Source organism: Pongo pygmaeus, chromosome 1 (genome assembly GCF_028885625.2).
Source record: "Pongo pygmaeus isolate AG05252 chromosome 1, NHGRI_mPonPyg2-v2.0_pri, whole genome shotgun sequence".
Taxonomy (NCBI): domain Eukaryota; kingdom Metazoa; phylum Chordata; class Mammalia; order Primates; family Hominidae; genus Pongo; species Pongo pygmaeus.
Genome location: NC_072373.2, coordinates 109,322,790 through 109,344,901, shown reverse-complemented (window position 1 = coordinate 109,344,901; position 22,112 = coordinate 109,322,790). Strand labels below are relative to the sequence as shown.

The following is a 22,112-nucleotide window of genomic DNA, read 5'->3' as shown; positions in this document are numbered from 1 at the left end:
GCTCAGGGGAAACCCTGAAGCTGTACAGTTTATTCTTCCTTGACTAGATTGCTGATCCAACTAAATCCGTAATTATGTCAAGGGTCACAAAGAGAGCAGAGATGAGGTGAGAGGCTGTAGACCAAGGCAAGACTCAAATAGGAACCTGGATCCAGGAAAGAGGGTCTGTGGCAGTTAATAACGATTAATGCCTGTGTGCTTTTCAGAACATTGAGCTGAAGGTTGAAGTGGAGAGCTTGAAACGAGAACTCCAGGACAAGAAACAGCATCTGGATAAAACATGGTAAGTTGTAATTTTAAGCTCTGGTCCTTTCCAGAGTCTGGCTCACTAATCTGAGAGCAATAGATTTGGAACCAAATTCCTTAACCTGTCTGTGGCATTTGAATCCTGTGTCTGATTCAGGAACTGAAACAATAGATTTTCATATGATGTGTTTCCCTTGGGCTCTCTCTCTATTACTAGGTCAGATGGACCTTGTCATAAGTTGGTAAATCCACCAGACCTAAGATTGCAAACTTCCTATTAGTCAGCAATCAACTAAATTGAAACAGTGAATGTTTCCACTTTTAGTAGAGACAAATGCAAAGAAGCTTAATCAAAAAGTATCAGTCCGCCTATAATAACATCAAGAGCTGAGATAATGTTTGGGGAAAATGGGCACTCCCATACACTACCAGTGAGTTAAATTGTGACAACATTTTTAGTATGTGGTGCTACCTATTATAGTAAAAAAGGAGGATTTCCTTTGATCAAACAATCCCTAGAAGGAATCTGTTTCTTATAAATAAAAGCGTTAGTGTGAAAGGATAAATGTATAAGGATGTTTATTGCATCATTAGTTGTAATGGCAAAAAACTAGGAACAATTATCCATCAATAGGGCATTGATTGAATAAATTTTGGTATTACTACACTGTGGACTATTATGCAGTTATTGAAGAACGAGTTAGCTCTATATTATTGTCCTAGTGGGAATTCCTTGATTAAAGTAGGGGGGAAAAGTTGCTGAGTGATATTTATAGTATATTGAGGAAGAGTGAGATCACAGTCCATGATAGGGAGAAAACTTGATATTTTTCTTTATATACATTTGTATTGCTAAAATGGTTACTTTTATAATTTATAGTTTTTTAAAAACTTAGTGTTAAATGGCAAGTATTACTAAAATTATTAAAAATATTTTCAGACTTCAATAAAGTTTCAGAATACAAAAATTAATGTACAAAAATCAGTAGCATTTCGCCAGGCACGGTGGCTCACGCCTGTAATCCCAGCACTTCGGGAGGCCAAGGCGGGTGGATCACGAGGTCAGGAGATCAAGACCATCCTGGCTAACACGGTGAAACCCATCTCTACTAAAAATACAAAAAAGAAAATTAGCCGGGTGTGGTGGCAGGCGCCTGTAGTGCCAGCTACTTGGGAGGCTGAGGCAGGAGAATGGCGTGAACCTGGGAGGCAGAGCTTGCAGTGAGCCAAGATCATGCCACTGCACTCCAGCCTAGGCGACAGAGCCAGACTCCGTCTCAAAAAAAAAAAAAATCAGTAGCATTTCTACACACCAATAACATTCAAGCTGAGAGCCAAATCAAGAATGCAATCCCATTTACAATATCCACTAAAAAAAAAAAAAAACACCTTGGAATACATCTAACCAAGGAGGTGAAAGATCTCTACAAGGAGAACTATGAAACACTGCTAAAAGAAATCATAGATGACACAAACAAATGGAAAAACATTCCATGCTCACGGATTGGAAAAATCAATATCATTAAAATGGCCATACCACCCAAAGTAATCTACAGATTCAACACCATTCCTATCAAACTACCAATGTCATTCATCAAATGACCAAGATCAAAGCCAGAAGCATCACACTATCCAACTTCAAACTATACTACAAGGCTACAGTTGCCAAAACAGCATGTTGCTGGAAAAAAAAAAGACACATAGACCAATGGAAGCAAATAGACAACCCAAAAATAAAGCTACACACCTACAGCAATCTGATCTTCGACAAAATCAACAAAAATAAGCAGTGGGGAAAGGACTCCCCTATTCAATGGTACTGGGATAACTGGCTAGCCATATGCAAAAGAATGAAACTGGGTCCCTACCTTTCAGCACATATAAAAATTAACTCAAGATGGAGTAAAGATGTAAATGTATGACCTCAAACTATAAGAATCCTAGAAGAAAACCCAAGAAACACCATTCTGGACATTGGCCTCAGGAATTTATGACTAAGTCCTCAAAAGCAATTGCAACAAAAACAAAAAGAGACAAGTCGGATTTATTGAAACTAAAGAGTTTTGCACAGCAAAAGAAACTATCAACAGAGTAAACAGACAACCTCTAGAATCTAAAAAAATTTGTATCTGGCATCTGACAAGGGTCTAATATCCAGAATCCATAAGGAATTTAACAATTGAACAATGAAAAACAAATAACCCTGTTAAAAAAAAAATGAGCAAAAGGCATGATCAAACACTTTTCAAAAGAAGACATGCAAATGCCCACCAAATACATGAAAAATTGCTCCACATCACTAATCATCACAGAAATATAAATCAAAACCACAATGAGATACCATCTCATACCAGTCAGAATGGCTACTATTAAAACATCTAAAAACAACAGATGCCGGCGAGGCTGCATAGAAAGGGGAATGCTTACACACTGTTGGTGGAAATATAAACTAGTTCAGTCACTGCGGAAAGCAGTTTGGAGATTTATCAAAGAACTTAAAACAGAACTACCATTTGACCCAGCAATCCCATTACACCCAATTATTAATTGAATATATCCATTAATTTGGATATATCCCATTAGGGCATACATCCAAAAGAAAACAAATCTATCAAAAAGACACATACACTTACATGTTCATTGTAGCACTATTCACAATAGCAAAGACATGGAATCAACCTAGGTGCCCATCAACAGTAGACTGGATTTTAAAAAAGTGTTACATCACATTTACATATATGCCATGGAATACTATGCAGCCACAAAAAAGAATGAAATCATGTCCTTTGCAGCAACACAGATGCCACTGGAGGCCATTATCCTAAGAAAATTGACGCAGAAACAGAAAATCAAATGTGGTGGCATGTTCTCACTTATGAGCAGGAGCTAAACAACAAGTACTCATGGACATAAAGACAGCAACAGTAGAAACTGGGTACTACTAGAGTGGGGAGGTGGGGAGTGGAGGAAGGGTTGAAAAACTAACTATTGGGTACTATGCTCAGTACCTGGATGATGGGATCATTTGTACCCCAAACCTCAGCATCATGTAATATACTCAGGTAACAAACCTACACAGGTAGCCCTTGAAGCTAAAATAAAAGTTGAAAAATAAAAGAAAATAATATATAAATGCAAAAAAAAATGTTTTCAGATTATGTCCTGGGATCAGTACACAATCAATCTGATGTGGCATTCTTTCTGTGTCTACAGTATTTCTTGATATTTAGGACGACAATCCAGCAAGTTCAGAATATTTAAAACCAAATTAAATTATACACAATGTGCTGGTATTCCTAAATACATATTAAGGCATTAAATAGGCTAATAGATTTTAGAACAACTTACAATAACAATTAATAAATTTTAAAATTTGCATAATGCTTTGCTTTAAAAAACTTTTTAAAATGTCATTTGAATCAGGTGACATTATTCTATTTTTAAGAAATAAGAAAACTGAGGTATATGCTTCTCAAATCAGTGGCAGAACCCTCATCTTCTGGCATAAAGTTCAGGGTCTTCTGACTTCAAACAGCTGTAGCCTCTTAAATAAGGCATTCCTGGCTAATGGAGTTACTCAGAAAATGTGTAACTTCCGTTCTCTGTAGATTATAGTTGGTGGTTATCTATTGGACTAGCAAGAAATATGGAGTCAAATATAGATTCCAAGTGAAAGTTGATGATTCCTGGGTTCTGCCTATTTGGGGGTCTTGGGTTATAGGCTTGACTTTTGTCTCTTGTACAGCCAAGATCCTCATACCCCCCAAAAGCTATATAATAACAGAGGAGCTCAAGATAAATATAGCCCCTGGGATGGTGCTGAGTAGTGTCCACTATGCACCAAGGAATCCTGTAATCTTTAGGGAAGCATCATTTGTTCTTCATGGACACAACCTCCTGAGACAAATATTAAAGTACCACTGGTCTTAGTGCCCCATAAGCCTATACTGGTTCAATATTGTTCTTTGTCCTGAGAACAAGAAGATGGCCCATGGTTCTCAACAAATGGCTTAAAGCAGGAATAAAACCAATAGGAATCAAAATCATTCAGCATCTGATATTGCCCCCAAATTTCTTATCCTCAGACATCTGAGGGCAGCTGTTGTTCACTGTAAATAAACTGGTGATACCTTACCCGCTTCATGCTAGTGCCTGGACATTCAATCCTAGGGATATCAGAGAGGCAAAGCTCAACCAAAATCTTGAGCTTTCATGGATTAAAAATTTAGGACAGCCTACTATGGATTACTGGCTTTAAAGGAAGAGAGCATTTCTGTGGCTGTCCAAATGGATATCCTGTCCCAGCAACCTAAATGCAAAGAACACTTGAATTTCAAATAGCAAGAAAGGCAAAGAACTAGCAAAGCATTCTAGGAGGCAGTCTCAGTGGAAGAGTCCTAGGACAGATGACAGTGAATGTGAGCCATTTGATGACTACTTGCCTTCCAAATGAAAGTTCCTCCAGAAGCTATAATGATAATGAAGCCACTAGGAAGTCAAGTACATAACACTTGACAAACAACACAAAGTTGGAGTTTCTAAAAGTTTGGAACTTTTTCAACCTGAAAAAGTTGAAGAGCTCAGTTCCACAGATGACTGTAGAGGGAAAAAATGCTCCATTTTTCTTCTCGGTGTCACTCTGAATTACTGGAACAACCTTAATGGTTCCACTTGCTAAACTGTATGTCTGGCTCTGACTGGCTAATGCTCTGTGGTTTTAGGGCTGATGTGGAGAATCTCAACAGTCAGAACGAAGCTGAGCTCCGACGCCAGTTTGAGGAGCGACAGCAGGAGACGGAGCATGTTTATGAGCTCTTGGAGAATAAGATCCAGCTTCTGCAGGAGGTGAGGAGTTCTCAAAGTCCATAGGTAGGGGTTCTCTTTTATTAATACTCCTTTTCCTATTGCCCTGCCTTCTGGCATTCACCTTTTCCGTCTCTACTTTCCCTCTCGAATTCATCAATATTCCTGGGTCTTAGGGCTCCTAATCTAGGTAGAAATTTTGCGGCCTCTCAGTTTTTGTTCTTTTTCCAGGAATCCAGGCTAGCAAAGAATGAAGCTGCGCGGATGGCAGCTCTGGTGGAAGCAGAGAAGGAGTGTAACCTGGAGCTCTCAGAGAAACTGAAGGGAGTCACCAAAAACTGGGAAGATGTACCAGGAGACCAGGTCAAGCCCGACCAATACACTGAGGCCCTGGCCCAGAGGGACAAGTAGGTGCCTTCGGTGCTCTTTTTGTCGCTTGTCTTTTGCCCATTCTCAAGGCATACAGCAGCTGCACTGTTCCCTTTCAAGGACTGACAGTAGGAGCTTCACTATTTCTAAGACTTTATGGGCCTACAACCAAAGACATTCTTTGCAGGGTTGAATTTTCAATGGTATCCATTATGAAAACTCACTTCATGGATTCAGTGGGCAAGTAGTGGCAAGCAAGAGACATGGATTCACTTATTCAGCAAACATTTACTGGGCATGCCACATGCCAGATACTGGGCTAAGTATCTGGCATGTGTTACAGAAACAAAAGACCTAGTTCTTGTCACCAAGAAACATGTTACATGATTTTAATAAGTTCCCTGATAGAAGAGCACGGGGCGCTCTGGGGAAATATTGGAGGGTCATCCATTTCACATTAAAAGAGCAAGTTGTCTGCTGTGGTCTGAATGTTTGTGTCCCATCCCCACCTCCCTCCCCCACCAGTTTATATGTTGAAATCTTAACCCTTAAGGTTAATACTTCTGCCTCCAGAAGTATTATGAGGTGGAGCCATTAGGAGGTGATTAGATCATAGACATTGGAGGTGGAGCCCTCATAAATGGGATTAATACTCTTGTAAAAGAGACCCCAGAGAGCTAGTTAGCCCCTTCTACCATGTGAGGATATAGTGGGAATGCACTGTTATGAGCCAGAGTGTGAACCTTCACCAGACATTGTACCTGTCAGTGATTTGATCTAGGACTTCCCAGCCTCCAAAACTGTGAGAAATACATTTCCGTTGTTTATAAGCCACCCAGTTTATGGTGTTTTGTTATAGCAGCCCAAAAAGACTAAGATAATGCCATTGAAGGTTTCCTAGAGGAAGTGAAATCTGAGCTGAGCTTTGAAGGATGAATAGGAGTTAGAATAAATAGGTAGAAAGTGGATAGGGAAAGGAAATATTCTATGCAGAAGGAGAAACTATGGAGGGAAGACACAGGGAAAGGAATATTTCAAGAACTTTAAATAATTGTACATAACTGGAGCAAGTGAGAAGACAAGTGAGAGGTAAGCTGTTTTGAGAATAGGGGTCTGATTGTGCCAGCTTTGTATACCATTATAAGGAATTTGGACTTTGTCCTGAAGGTAACTGGGCAATTGTTGAGCTCACCACCATCTACTGTCTGGATTACTGAGGAAACTTTCTAAATGTCCTCTCTACTTCCAGTCCTGCTCCTCTCATTCAATCTCAACCTAATAATTCAGAGTAGTTCTGAAATAGATAATTCAACAACAACAAATTGGCAAATAATTTAGCCTCTTGGGTGCATAAGACTGTGGTGGCATAAAAAGCTTTAAGGAGCTTTTAACTGAATAGGCAAAGACCACATGTGCATACCATGACCAATGTGATCTTTCCAAGACATAAATTTAATCGCACCATGGCAGAGCCTTTTAAGAAGCTTTCCAATACCTTTAGGAGATAAGATCCATACTCCTAATGTGGCCATCAGAGCCTTTTATGATGTAACCTCTGATTTCTCCCACACTCATCACCCACCACCATTCCTTAACTTCATTCATGCCAGGCTAGTAATAATAATGATGACTAAGCTTTGTTGAGCTCTTATCATACGGCTGAGTACTTTATGTTCTTGTTTAACAGCCCCATGAAATATGAATTATTATACTTTATTAATGAAAAAATTGGCATCTGGAGAGTTGTGAAACATGATTTCAGGGATTGCTGACATCCAAACCCTGAATCCATACTGCCTCCAGAAGCATAAGAAGCTATGGCAAGTCTCCAGAATTTTGCTCATGCTTTTCCTTCTGTGGGAAACGTCTGCCAACTTTTTCCCTTCTAGTGAACCTCACTAAGGCATCAATCATCACTTCTTTGAAGGCTTTGTGATAGCAGAATGAAGTTTCTGTATTGTTTCTTTTATATATATATATATGTATATATATATATATATATAGTACAATTCTCAGTATGGTACTGTATTTGCTTTCAGATTTTCCCTACTAGGTTCCCCAAGACTGTCTCATATTTGAACCCCAATAAAAAAACTGAACTAAAAACCAAACCAAACCAAAACAAAACCCCAAGTAAAGCACATGCACATCTGAAAATAAATTGAGGCCACTCATCAGATGGCCTTGAGCAATTTTGGAGAGTAGGAGAACAGATCCTCCGTAGAGACTAAGGGTCAAAGAGATGACCACAGTTTGAGGTTTAAGAAAAGTAGAGATGTTCTAGTGCAGATACCACGAGGGAATTTCATATGGAGTCCACATTCCTCCTTCTCGTCATCATTGCAGTTTACATTTGTATAATGTTTTTAATTTTTTGTTTCTGTTTTTGTTTTTTTTTTTGAGACGGAGTCTCGCTCTGTTGCCCAGGATGGAGTACAGTGGCAAGATCTCGGCTCACTGCAACCTCTGCCTCCTGGGTTCAAGCGATTCTCCTGCCTCAGCCTCCTGAGTAGCTGGGATTACAGGCGTGCACCACCACACTCAGCTAATTTTTGTACTTTTAGTAGAGACAGGGTTTCACTATGTTGGTCAGGCTGATCTCAAACTCCTGACCTCAGGTGATCCACCCGCCTTGGCCTCCCAAAGTGCTGGGATTACAGGGATTACAGGCGTGAGCCACCACACCCGGCCCAGTGTTTTTAAGTTTTTAAAGTTATTTCTGCCAGGAGTCATGGCTCACACCTGTAATCCTAGCACTTTGGGAGGCCGAGGCGGGCAGATCATGAGATTGAGACCATCCTGGCCAACATGGTGAAACCCCATCTCAACTAAAAATACAAAAATTAGTTGGGCGTGGTGGCGCATGCCTATAGTCCCAGGTACTCGGGAGGCTGAGGCAGAAGAATCGCTTGAACCAGGGAGGTGGAGGTTGCAGTGAGCCAAGATTGCGCTGCTGCACTCCAGTCTGGCGACAGAGCAAGACTCCGTCTCAAAAAAAAAAAAAAAAAATCACAACTGGAAACATTTCATTTAGTACCCAGCACATTTTCAAGGACCTGGAAGGTTCATATTCTAATATATACAAACAGAGAATATGCCTAGCACATAGATGATCAATAAGTTTATTTGAACCCATAGTTTGTATACCTCAGCACAGTATTTTACAACTTAACCCTAGTCTGAGGGTCTGAATTTTCAGTCTCTTCTCCAGCCATTGCCTCTTCCCTGGGCCTTTGTTCCAGTGACTCTTCCCAAATTGTACACTGCGTCTTCATGCCTTTGTTCCTTTGTTCAGTCTCCTTCTGAGCCTGGAAAACCACCCAAGTCTTTGCTATTGTAAATAGCGTGCAGTGAACATTTGCATGCATATGTCTTCATGGTAGAATGATTTATATTCCTCTGGGTATACCCAGAAATGGGATTGCTGGGTCGAATGGTAGTTCTGCTTTTTGTTCTTTGAGGAATCGCCATACTGCTTTCTACAGTGGTTGAACTAATTTAACACTCCCACCAACAGTGTATAAGTGTTTCCTTTTCTCTGCAACCTCACTAACGTCTGTTATTTTTTGACTTTTTAACCATAGTCATTCTGACTGGTGTGAGATAGTATCACATGTGGTTTTGATTGCATTTCTCTAGTGATCAGTGTTATTGAGCTTTTTATCATATGCTTGTTAGCTGCAGGTATGTCTTTTGAAGTGTCTGTTTATGTCCTTTGCCCACTTCTTAATGGGGTTGCTTTTCTTTTGTATATCTGTTTACGTTTCTTATAGATGCTGGATATTGGACCTTTGTCCAATGCATAGTTTTCAAATATTTTCTCCATCTTCTAGGTTGTCTGTTTACTCTGAAACCACTCAATCTTTAAAATTTCTTCTCCTGAGCATCGCTATACTCCTTCAAGTCAAATGAATTATTGCTTTATCTTTCATCCTATAGCTCTATGGCAGCACTCAATGTACTATATGGTGCCTCTATTCTGGTAGCATTTATTCTATTCTATTACTATTATTTGCTTATATACAGTCATGCATCACAAACTACAGGGATATGTTCTGAGAAATGTATCTTTAGGCAATTTCATTCTTCATTGTGTGGCCATCACAGAGCATACTTACACAAACCTTGATGGGATAGGCTACTGCACACCTAGGCTATATGGTATAGCCTATGGCTTCTGGGCTACAAACCTGTACAGCATATTACTGTACTGAATACTGTAGGCAATTGTAACACAATGGTAACCATTTGTGTATCTAAACATAGAAAAGATACAGTAAAAATACTGTATAAAAGATAGCAAACAGTACACCTGTTTAGGGCACTGACCATAAATGGAACTTGCAGGACTGGAACATGCTCTGGGTGATTTAGCGAGTGAGTAGTGAAGTGAATGAATGTGAAGGCCTAAAACACATTTTATAGTCATACAAAAATATTTTCCTTATATCCTTATTCTAGAAAAGGTTTATACTGTTTTTAAATTTTTAATTTTTTTTTTTTTTTTTTACTTTTTAAACTTTTTTGTTAAAAACTAAGACACAAACATACACACAAGCCTAGGCCTACACAGTGTCAGGATCATCAACTTCACTGTCTTCCACCTTTACATCTTGTCCCCTGGAAGGTCTTCAGGGACAATAACACACATGGAGCTGTCATCTCCTATGATAATAATGCCTTCTTCTGGAATAGCTCCTGAGGGACCTGCCTGAGGCTACTTTACAGTTATTTTGTTTAATAAGTAGAAACAGTACACTCTAAAACGACAATGAAAGTATAGTATAGTAAATACATAAACCAGTAACATTTATTATCAAGTATTACATACTCTACATATGTTATATTTGTATACAACTGCCAGCGCAGTAGGTTTGCTTTACACCAGCAACACCACAAACAAGTGAGAAATACATTGCACTATGATGTTACTGCAGCTAGGACTTTACTAGGTGATAAGAATTTTTCAGCTCCAGTATAATCTTATCGGACCATCACCATACATGCAGTATGATGACACAATGTTGACAGAAACAGTATATGGTACGTGACTGTAGCTGTGTGTCTTCTTACTCTCCAAATCACTAGCAAACACGTGCTGGTGGAATTTAAATTTTTGCAAAACAGCGATTGTTTCTTTTCCAACTTCATATTTCCAGGACTTGGTAGAGTGCATTGAGTACACAAAATAGTTATCCAAGAACCGTTTCTTGAATGGAACAGCTACTACCACCACCACCACCAAAAAATTCTAGGCCCTTATTCCAAGAGTTAAATACCTATGGTCTAAAGATCCATGGATGAACTTCAGGAGGTCCATGAACCTGGTGAAAATGTAAGCAAAAAGTTGTTTGTGTATATATTTGGGGGCTGGGCAGAAAATACATGGTTTTCTAAAGAAATGTATCAAAAGGTTCAATGATCCAAAAGGGTAAAAACCTGCTATACTAGACCATGCTATCTTTGGAATGGGCTGAAAAAATAAGGTAATAATAGTATCATGATCATAATTATTGTCCTTACTTTTCCTTTGCTTCAGGAGAATTGAAGAACTGAATCAGAACCTGGCTGCCCAGGAGAGGTTTGTAGAACAGCTGTCTCGGGAGAAACAACAACTGCTACATCTGTTGGAGGAGCCAACTAGCATGGAAGTGCAGGTAAGGTTTGGTCAGTACATCCAGAAGCACTTGCTTCATGCTTTCATAAGCCCTGCTTTTTAATATCTAAGTGTATTTGTTATCTATTGCTGTGTAACAGATTACTACAAACTTAGCAGTTTAAAACACCCTATTTTTGTTATCTCATGGTTTCTGTGAGTCAAGAGTCCAGATATGGCTTAGCTGAGATCTGTTTGGAGTCTCATAAGTGTGAAATCAAGGTGTAGACTGGGCTGTTTTCTCATCTGGAGGCATACCTAGGGAAGGATCGGCTTCTAAGCTCCCTCAGGCTGTTGGAAGGATTTATTGCTGTGTGGCTGTAGAAGTTATGGCAACTTCCTTCTTCATAGCCAGCAGCAGAAAGGGTCTGTTACTTTTCTCACTTCTAGACTCTCTTTTAAGGGGCTCATTAGGGCAGGCTCACCAGCATAATATCCCTTTTCGTTAACTTAAAATCAACTGATTAGCAGCCCTAATTACATCTATATGACCTCTTTACTTTTTTCATATAACGTAACATAACTATGCAGTGACATTCCATCACCTTTGCCATATTGGTTAGAAGTTACAGGTTCTACCCATCCTCAAGGGATGAGGATAACACAAAGATGTGATGGTCAGTGGGTGAGAATTATAGGGACCACCTTAGAATTTGCCAGCCACATCAAGTGATTTATAATTATATAGAACATACAATGTTTTAGGGGTTTTTTTGAGGGTTAAGTTGTAAAATACTGTGCCAAAGTATACAAACTATGGGTTCAAATAAACAGTTATTGATCATCTATGAGCTAGGCATATTCTGTTTGTATATATTAGAGTATGAAACTTCCAGGTCCTTGAAAATGTGCTGGGTACTAGTTAAAATGGTGATTACTATTTCTGTACAAGTGTATCAGATAATGATAGAAATTTGCCTCCAAAAAAATTTTTTTTTTTTGAGATGGAGTCTCACTCTGTTGCCCAGGCTGAAGTGCAGTGGGATGATCTCGGCTAACTGCAACCTCTGCCTCAGCCTCCCGAGTAGCTGGGATTACGGGTGTGTGCCACCACACCCAGCTAATATTTGTATTTTTAGTGGAGATGGGGTTTCACCATGTTGGCCAAGCTGGTCTCGAACTCCTGACCTCAGGTGATCTGCCTGCCTCGGCCTCCCAAAGTGCTGGGATTACAGGCATGAGCCACCACACCTGGCCATAATGTGGTTTTAATATTGAAAAGAGAACTCACTGTGGTAAAAAATAATTGCATTGATTTTCTGGGAAGTTACCTTGAAGGGAACTCCTCTCCTTCATTCAACTTTTAATTTACTAAAAAGATATTTTCTAAAAGAACTTTAGAATATACCTGCACCCAAACAACATAAGCAATTACCTGGTATCCTTACATTCTTGCACTGGTCTTAGACTACTGATAAGACAAAATGTGGGTGGTTTACTTTATTGGTTCACATATGGAAAGGTTGGGGTCAAGATAAAAGAGCAATGATAAGAATTAGTTTAAACCATTGCTTCTCAACCTTTCCATTTCATGGCATATATAGCAAATGATAATATTTGTAAGGTATAGAGGTAAACGGATGAAGCTTCTCACTTGGAGGTGGCCAATTTGGGTGCTTAGGCCACTATGAGGGCAGAAAAAATCACTATCTTGGCCACAATTACAAACTTCTTAGACTGCAGCTCCATTTTGGTTGGAAAGCTCTGATTAACAAACTCAAGAAATAATGTGTGTGAACATCATTTTACAAGTATGAATACAAATTGAAGTTCATAGACTTTTTGCAAGATACATGTTGAAATATATGGAAATTTTCTTAAGGGACTCTTGAAAATATTTCGTAATACATTTAATTAGAAAAAGCTCAACTGAGAATAATAAGAATTGAATTTCCATCCTGATTATTTAAGCTGATAAGAACAGATACTACACTTGATCTTAGCCAAAAGGCCGAGAAGCGATTCCATCCTGATTATTTATTAGCTGTATGACTATGGATATGTCACTTCTCAGCTTCCATATACATAAAATGAGAAGATTAGCTCAAATAATCTCTATATTTCCTATAATGCTAACATTCTATTTTTATCTTATTTCAGAATTTTATTTCATTCTATTTTAGTTCAGAATTTACATGAATATTATTTCTTTCAAAATGTTCAGCTTCTGAAATGAAATCACTTTTATTGCTCCTTTTGTATTTACAGGCACATAAATATTAAAATATTTTGTACATATACTTATTTTCATCATCTTTGGTAAGCACTGAAATGAATGTATTTAGTTCAGTGTTTTCAAAGCTAATGAAGGAATTGGTTTGGTACCGGTTTGGTACCAGTTTTCAGAACAGACTTAAAGAACCAAAAGATTATAATTTCAAAGAGACTAAATTATTTATATTCTACTCTAAAAGGATGCTTAGAACAAGAGTAAGTACAGCATCCAGGGGATAATATTGCATGACCATTGGGCAGAAGAAATGCATCAAATCATATAAACTGTATTAAACTGATATGCTTTTTAAACATTGCCTAATAAAAATTTATTGTTGTTATTACCCAATACGTTGTACATTTCGAAACCTGATACATTGCGCTGTTTGTTCTATAAGACAATGTTTCCTACCCTTTTTCACAGAAAATTCATTTTCATAGGAAATGAGTGTACATCTATGGTATTCTGAAATAAGTGACCATGGCTGCTCATGGTTTGAGGCAATTGCTTATGGCCACCTCAGGACCCATGCATCACCCTGAGAGCTGAGGGGATCAGCATCTTTGCAGTGGTGGACCATGCTGAGGTACACTGTGCTGGAATACCCAAGTTGGAAAGCTCTGCCACAGGAGGCCGCTGATAGTTGGTCCTCTCAAGTGTGGAGAATAGAAAGCCTCCCATAGCATATTTCCTTGTTTCTCCCTTTGGGTCTACATCTTATGGAAAAAAAAAATTGGGCCCAAGGACTAGTAGTGTCTTCCCTCAATTTACATAGTAGTTTAATTCATGGAAAAATTTAGTGTAAATTAACATCATGCTCCTATAGATATATTAAGTTCTAGGTTCAGATGATTGTAAACAGTTTTACCATCACCCAATGGAACATTCAAATTCCAAAAGTCATTTGGAATTTGGTACACTACTTTGTCCTGTAACATCCCTTGCCTCACTTATCATTGTGACAACATCAAAAACAAGAAACACCCCCACAAAATTTCAAAATGCTCTCCAGGAGATGAGACAGTTAGTTGCTCAGTGAGTACCACTAGTATAGGGAGTCCTAGCCTTCCAAAGGTTTATAGTCCAGTGAAAGACTGGTATGTAAACAAAGAACTAAAATACAGTGTGATAAATGAGGAGACAGAAATACATGCATGGTGCTAAAGGAACCCACAGCTGAAAGGGATTAACTCCAAGGAGGAACTCACCTGGAGGTCACCCTTCTGTTGGGCCTTAAAGACTGGACACACCAGGCAGAAAATAGGAAACGGAGCAATATATACAGTGATGTGGAACACAGCGAAGGAATTGGGAGTAATCGATGTTACCAAAAATAAGTATTGGAGAATGATAAAAGATATAGCTGGAAAGTACCATAAATGTTGAGCTAAGGGCTTCATGTTGTAGGCACCAGAAAAAAAAAAGCAAGGGGAATAAAAGCATATGATTTGCTTTTAGAAAGGCAATCCTAGTTGTCGTGGAAACTGAGGATTGCTTGAAGAGCAGATAATTGATGTCACCTCTTGAGAGAGCAAATCATAATCTGACACAGCTATGAACTGCTTTGTCAAGTCTGTTCTTTGAATTGGTTGGGGGAAAGAATATTATAAAACCAATTACAAAGCACTTTGTCTCTCCCCTCTGCATAGGTAATGTATGGTGAACCTTGCTATTTGTGACACTTGGAGCCTATGTTGTGGGTGTTATCCTTGTCTGCTAACAGTATACTTCCACTGTAACAGTTATAGTTCCACTGTATTCTACTCAAACCTTGTCTGCCATGCCAACTGTCACCACAGAAGAAAGACCCTTACAATGTGGAAGGCAAAAGTTCAATTTCTAAGCTCTGGGCCTGTTCTTCAGAGGCTAAAGAATCTCCTCATCTCCAGCGAGGCCATCCCTGGAATCCCTCACTGATTCAGCTGGAGTATCGAGGAGCTTGAGTTCTAAAGACCTATTCACTTCCTTTAATTCCACCTACACTTCACAATTGAGAATACCACAAACAGTTGGGCCCTAGAAGAAAGAAGAGCTCACAGATCTTGCACTTCTAGGTCTGAATTGTCCAAGTGAAGAATGCTCATTTACCCCACATCCCATAGATAACTATTTCTCAAGTGATCCCAGTATGAAAGTCTGGAGTATGAGTATAATATACTCACTATAATATCTGAGTACAGGAAGTTCACTTCAGAGTCTTCATTCTCTCAAATAAGACAGACACTTTTGACAAAGATTATTTTATTTAATTGGTCTTACAGTCTTTCTAGCTGTTTTCCTTTTCCATTCTACCAAAACATTCTACAACATTCATTTTAGTGGGAGTGCACTTGCACAATATTTATGAACATCTATAATTAACTTCTTACAAAGCAAAAAAAGTACCACCAACTAGATATGCCATTGACTGACATCATTCCATATTTCCTTCCAATCCTTCTTGATGTCCGTTCAGATCAATAGTATGTGTGATCAGAATGTTGAGGAGCTTTTTGATGTGAGGCTGTGACATCTTTTTCACTAGAGAGTCAGAAAATCTAATAAAGTTTACAAAGCATTTTTCTCTTCTTCAGTAAAGGTATCTACAAAGTTGCAGGGAAAATCTAGCAATTGTTTCAGTTATTGCTATTATTTCCTTCTACAGAATGTTAGAAGTTTCATCTTGATGAAGGTTTTAAATGAAACCAGACCTGGAGGGTGTGAAGGCAGAAAAAATGATGCCCTTGCAAAGGGAGGTCTGGAGGAATTCTTGTTTTGTTTGTTGCCTTTTTTCTCTCTCTGCATTTCTCCTTCAGTATAAGATAAGCAAAATTTATTAACGTGTAATCTCATTGTGGTTGGCTTATAAAATGAAACAGGATAACACAATTAGGGAGAGGCCCACATTAAGTAAGCGAGACCTTCCCACTCACACAAATTAGCACAGTCAAGCTGTTGCATTTATGCTTTGTTTGGAACTTGATGTAAATAGTACTGCATGCAGTGAGGCATATTTCCTAAAATAGCAAACATTCCTGCATTACCATGGAGAGATCTGACTTGGAGGTTAAGGCAAGAATGTGCTCTAAATGCTCAAGGCAGAGACTGAAAACCTTGCAGTGATTAGTAGCTCAGGCAGCTCCGGACAACTTCATATAAGGAGATTTTTTTTTTAGAGTAGCTTTTCAGTATCCCCTTCTTTTGCTGATGAATGTTGAAGCTGGAGACTCATTTATAAATCCCCGTTCAACATTACTGTCTCCCAGACAACCTTCATTAATAATGTGTCTCTGAAGCAGGCCTTAGCAGCTAAAACAATCATTGCTCTAATCCTTTTGAGCAGCAAAGGAAGTGGAAAAATAGGCAGCTGCTTTACAACTTAATCAAAAATATTTACTGAGCACTTGTAATGCACAAGGTACTGTTAGGTGAAGGAAGAAGAACACAAAGATGTGTAGGATTTAGTCTCTACCTTCTAGAGATTACAATAGGAGAAAGTCATTGATAAAAAAAATACAAGGCAGTACAGAAAGGAAAAATCATCATGGACTGGGGTCAGAAGCAAAGATTTTGGTCTCTGAGGAATGAGTAGGATTTTACTAAGTAGATATGAAAAGGAAAGGCATTGCTTTATTCATTCATTCAATGATTATTTATTGAGATCTAGAAAGATACTGTTCCAAATACTTCAGAAGCAGTCTTAGTCCACTCAGGCTGCTATAACAGAATACCATAGACTGAGTGGCTTATAAACAATAGAAATTCATTTCTCACAGTTCCGGAGGCTGGGAAGTCCAAGATCAAGGCACTGGCAGTTTCAGTGTCTGGTGAGGGCCCACTTTCTGGTTTATGGATTTCCTGCTGTGTCTTCACATGGTAGAAGGGACTAGCTAACTCTCTGAGGTCTCTTTTTATAAGGACACTCATCTCTCCCAAAGCCCCCACCTCCTAATACCATTATGTTGGGGATTAGGATTTCAACATATGAATTTGGAGGGGAATACAAACTTTCAAACCATAGCAGATACCAAGATGAGAAAGCTGTGGTTCCTTTTCTTAAGTAGCTTACCAGTTAATGGGGAGAACGCAGTATGGAGAAATGACATACAAGTTACTACAGGTACAAAAAGTATTTTGGAAGATGGAAGAAGAGAAAGATGTCTTTTGGTGGTACTCAGAAAGGCAGCTTGAAAGAAATACTTGAAGGATGGATAGGATTTTGACAGGTGGAGGTGGTAGTGATAGAAAAGAATATTCCAAGTGTATGAAGTATAGAGGTGGGGACGTTCAGGGTAGAGAAGTAGTAGCAGGAATAGAATATAGTAGGACAGAAAAATAGGGTGGAGCCAGATTCAGAGAACTTTAAGAAGCAGGTAAAGAAGTTTATGATTAATGGACAAGTCATTGGGTCTCCAGGTTTCTTTGAGGGAGAGTGATATCTGAGCTCTGTTTTAGAAAGATTAATCTGAAAGGAGGATAGAGTAGAGGGCAAAGAAATTGAGGGGACTCATTATTTTGGCACTCTGTTACTTCGGATATGAAGTCATTAGGGCCAGGCATGGTGGCTCACACCTGTAATCCCAGCACTTTGGGAGGCTGAGGTGGGCGGATCACGAAGTCAGGAGTTCGAGACCAGCCTGACCAACATGGTGAAACCCATCTCTACTAAGAATACAAAAATTAGCCAGGTGTGGTGGCGCGTGCCTGTAATCCCAGCTACTCGGGAGGCTGAGGCAGGAGAATTGCTTGAACCCGGGAGGTGGAGGTTGTAGTGAGCCAAGATAGTGCCACTGCACTCCAGCCTGGGCAACACAGCAAGTCTCCGTCTTGAAAAAAACAAAACAAAACAAAACAAAAAGATATGAAGTCATTAGAGGGTAAGGAAGGATGGAAGTTTTGTGCTAAGGCAAAAGACCAAAATAAAATTTTAATATATAATAGTTCATTTTCTCATTCATACATTCTAGTCAATGACAATTGAGTGCCTACCATGACTAGGCAATGGTGCTGTTAGGTACTAGAGAATTACCTTCTAATGAAGGAGACAGATAAATAAGCAAATAATCAAACAAATATATAACTTCAAGTTGTGATAAATACATTGAAGAAAGCAAAGAGCAGGAATTGGTAGACTTTTTCTGTATAGGGCCAGATAGTAAATAAGCTTTGCAGACTGTAAAGTTTCTGCCATTGTTGTATAAAAACAGCCACACACAACACATAAGAATGAACATGGCTGTGTTCCAACAAAACTGTATTTGCACAAACAGGTGGGGGCTGGATTTGGTCCACAGTCCATAGTTTTCTGACTCCTCATATAAAGTATTAGGAGGAAAGGGAGGCACTTCAAACAAGGGGAAGACAACAATCAGGAAATCAGTCTTTCCTACGGTAATTTTGAGATGTCTATGACACATCCACATGCAGATATCAAATAGGTAACCAGGTATTTGAGAGTGGCACTCAGAGGAGAATTCTACAATAAAAATATAAATTGGAAGCCACTGGTATAAAGATGGGAAAGGATGAGATGACACCAGAAGAGAATAGAGAGGTGAAAAGGGTCTAGGACTGAGCACCAATGAACAAAAGTTCATAGTGTATGACTTTTAGTTCACAAATCTAAGGTAGTCATCAATTTAAAGTCCCTGTCTGAATCAGGATGGTGAGAAATTCAATTTCATACGTTTGATATTTCCTCCTCTCCCTACTTTCTCAGCTATTTAAAGGTCCCTAGGTTTTACCTGGTGCCAAAGCACCAAGGAGACTACTCTGATCATTGATCTACCACTAAAGCACCCCTGCCTCAGTAAGCATGGTTTTGCCAACCCTAGAAGCTTGTTATATTTAACATTTTATGGAGCCAGAATCTCCTGCTAAAGTGCAGCCTCTCCAAGTCACCCCATTACTTCCCTCTCTGAGGTCCTGCTGCTTCTCCAGGGCACTGATATGGAATGGAGGTGGGTACTTGTTACTCTTTGACCTCCAATCTCTTTCTGTCTGGGTGAAATGTCACGCTCTCCTTTTCGTTGACTTCAAAAACTTTTCTCTGTCCTCTCTTCCCCAATGGGACATCTGGCTCAATCTTCGCAGTGGGCTTAGAATTTCATAAAAGTCTAGAAATGCACTTGGCTTCAAACAGCCTCTGCTCTTTGCTCTGCAAAAGTGCCAGAGTCAAGGGAATGCTAAGGGCTTAACCATCAGATTAGAAAAGAGGGAAGCAGAGGGCCAGGCGCGGTGGCTCACGCCTATAATCCCAGCACTTTGGGAGGCCAGGAGTTCAAGGCCAGCCTGGCCAACACGGTGAAACCTCGTCTCTACTAAAAAAAATAAGTAAATAACAAAGTTAGCTGGGTATAGTGGCGCATGCCTATAATCCCAGCTACTCAGGAGGCTGAGGCAGGAGAATCTCTTGAACCTGGGAGGCAGAGGTTGCAGTGAGTCAAGATTGTGCCATTGCACTCCAGCCTGGGGGACAAGAGCAAGACTTCATCTCAAAAAGTACAAGCCATCCTGTTGCCTGGGTAATCTTCCTAAAAAAAGGTTTTCATCACATCATTGTCTGCTTAAATCCACAACATTAAGTCCAGATTCTTTCGCCTTTGTCAAAACATTAACCAAATTCTAATTGCCAAGGCACTCCATAGCATAGTGTCTGGCTTACAGTTGGCTCTTGATACATGTTCTTTGAATGAACAACTATAGAGGATTAGATGTATGGATGGATAAACCTGGTCATTCAAAAATCCCCAACATCTCCCTTTACCTACAGCCTAGCACTGTGTTTAACCCAAGTTCCGTGGCTTTTAATGAAGCTATTTTATTTTGCTGAGTCCCTTCCTTGGCCTCCTTCATCCTAACACCCATCTCAAGTGCCACTCTTGTCCCTTCAACTATACCAGCCCATACTAACCTCAACTTTTTCTGTACTCACACTAAATTTAATTCAGTACCATTTAATTTACCAGTCAATTGTTCTAACTGTAGCGTGCACCTTTTCTCCCTTTTAACTAAACTGAAAGCTCATTGAAGAGAGAAAAAAAGGTATGTTTGCATTCTTGCACATTCATTGATTTAACAAATACTTTAAAATTTACTTAACAACCTATGCGTATTTAATAACTTGAAAGACTCTAATGTTTACTATTAGATGGATTTTGCTGAGAAGCATACTACTATAATCTGCAGATGAACCGGAAATCTCCTGGCTTTAACACAAGCATTTCAAGATGCTGTGTTGTTAATTAATGGAAAGCATGATTGTTTCTGACTTCTTAAAGGTTTCCAAAGAGCACAGGGAAATCACGCACCTGCCTGTGTGTTACCACAAAGCCTAACTGGCTTTACTTTGACATTCTTGCATTTTCTCATCTGCCTTAGTTTCTCTGCCAGAATCACATTTTTCTTTTGGTGCATAGTTTTTAGTAATTAGAATAGCTATTTCCAATGTTATAACTAGGGCAGTGAAACCTAATACAACTGGTTTGGGACATGGGGATTTTCCACCTCTCCAATTCTTTTGGAAACTCTCTCTCGCCCAGAAGTAGGTCTTAGAAACACTAAAACCCAGTTGCCACACAGGGGGTGCAAAAGTGACTATGGTGACTGCAAAATCTAGAGGTCAAAACAGAGATAGTGCAAAACACCCCATACCACAGTAATATTTAGAAATCTTGTTCCAAATGAGGATACAGTTCTCTAAATTCAACATAGATTTTGTAAGTAGTTCTTCATTGGCGTGCTTTTCTGTCTATCTGCAGAAGTTCTGATCTGTTGTCTGATACAGCTTAGGATAGTTCTCATTCAGTGGTTTTCAAAGTGTGGTTCCCAGATAGCAGCATCAACATGATCTGGGAACTTGTCAGGAATGCAAATTCTTGGGCCCCACCCCAGACCTTATTGTGTCAGAAACTCAAGGGGGTAGGTCCCAACAATTTATGTTAACAAGCCCTCCAGGTGATTCTGATGCATGCTTAAGTTTGAAAACTGCTGTTTACATTCAACATATTTCATTGTAGATTAGGAAATTAAAAGCCAGATATAAGGGACTTAACCTAGGCCATAAAGCAAATAAGTCCTTGTAAATGTATTTATCAATCAGTGTTCAGGGTGAACTGTTGATATATAAAATTAATAATTCGTTTAATCATAATATGAAGCTTATTCTCAAACTTTTCGTTATGTGCCTTCACTAAGTTTTAGAAGTAATAATTTTATACTAAATCATTACAAAAGCCCTAAGTCTCACCTTGCTCCAATTGTAAGTGTTTGGTGTACACATGCATATAAAATATTATCCTAAGGTGGGGCGCAGTGGAACCTGGGAGGCAGAGGTTGCAGTGAGCCGAGATTGCGCCACTGCACTCCAGCCTGGGTGACACAGTGAGGCTCCATCTCAAAAAAAAAAACTCATATGGATAGGCTTAAGTTTTTAATTTGCAATTGGGTCTTTTACAGAATTTCTTCTGGGCTATATTTTATAGCATTTTCCTAATTTTCAAAACTGTTCTTAAAGTGCGGGTGACTTTCTACCAAAGAAATCCCTCAAATTAAAATTTTGGGGGCAATACATAGTTTTAATTTATTTACTCCTTTTAATCTTTTTAATTGAAATATACTAATATGTATACAATCTACAGATCTAAGTGCCCAGTTCAATGAGCTTCAACAATTCTATACACCTATGTTATCTTCATCCAAAACAAGATACAGAACAGCTTCATCACCTCAGAAAATTTCTTTGTGCCCCTTTGCAATCACTTCTCACCCTGTCTCTCACCGTTCAACCACTTCCTGACTTGTATCACGATATATCTGTTTTTCCTATAGTCTGTTATTAGACTT

The 22,112-nt window shown here is 39.1% G+C and overlaps 1 protein-coding gene and 1 pseudogene across 14 annotated transcripts in view; one reads left to right on the top strand and one right to left on the bottom strand.

Moving 5' to 3' along the window:
* The window catches only part of LOC129030855 (myomegalin), a 226,010-nt gene that overhangs the window by 118,417 nt on the left and 85,481 nt on the right, over window positions 1–22,112 (top strand). For all 14 annotated transcript variants that reach the window (XM_063651409.1, XM_063651410.1, XM_054476702.2 and 11 more), the window contains exons 5-8: window positions 207–283; window positions 4,968–5,091; window positions 5,281–5,456; window positions 10,958–11,075. In XM_063651409.1, coding sequence (XP_063507479.1) covers window positions 207–283; window positions 4,968–5,091; window positions 5,281–5,456; window positions 10,958–11,075 — 495 coding nt within the window. The remainder of the gene's footprint in view (window positions 1–206; window positions 284–4,967; window positions 5,092–5,280; window positions 5,457–10,957; window positions 11,076–22,112) is intronic.
* LOC129022769 (U2 spliceosomal RNA) lies at window positions 12,907–13,037 on the bottom strand (annotated as a pseudogene).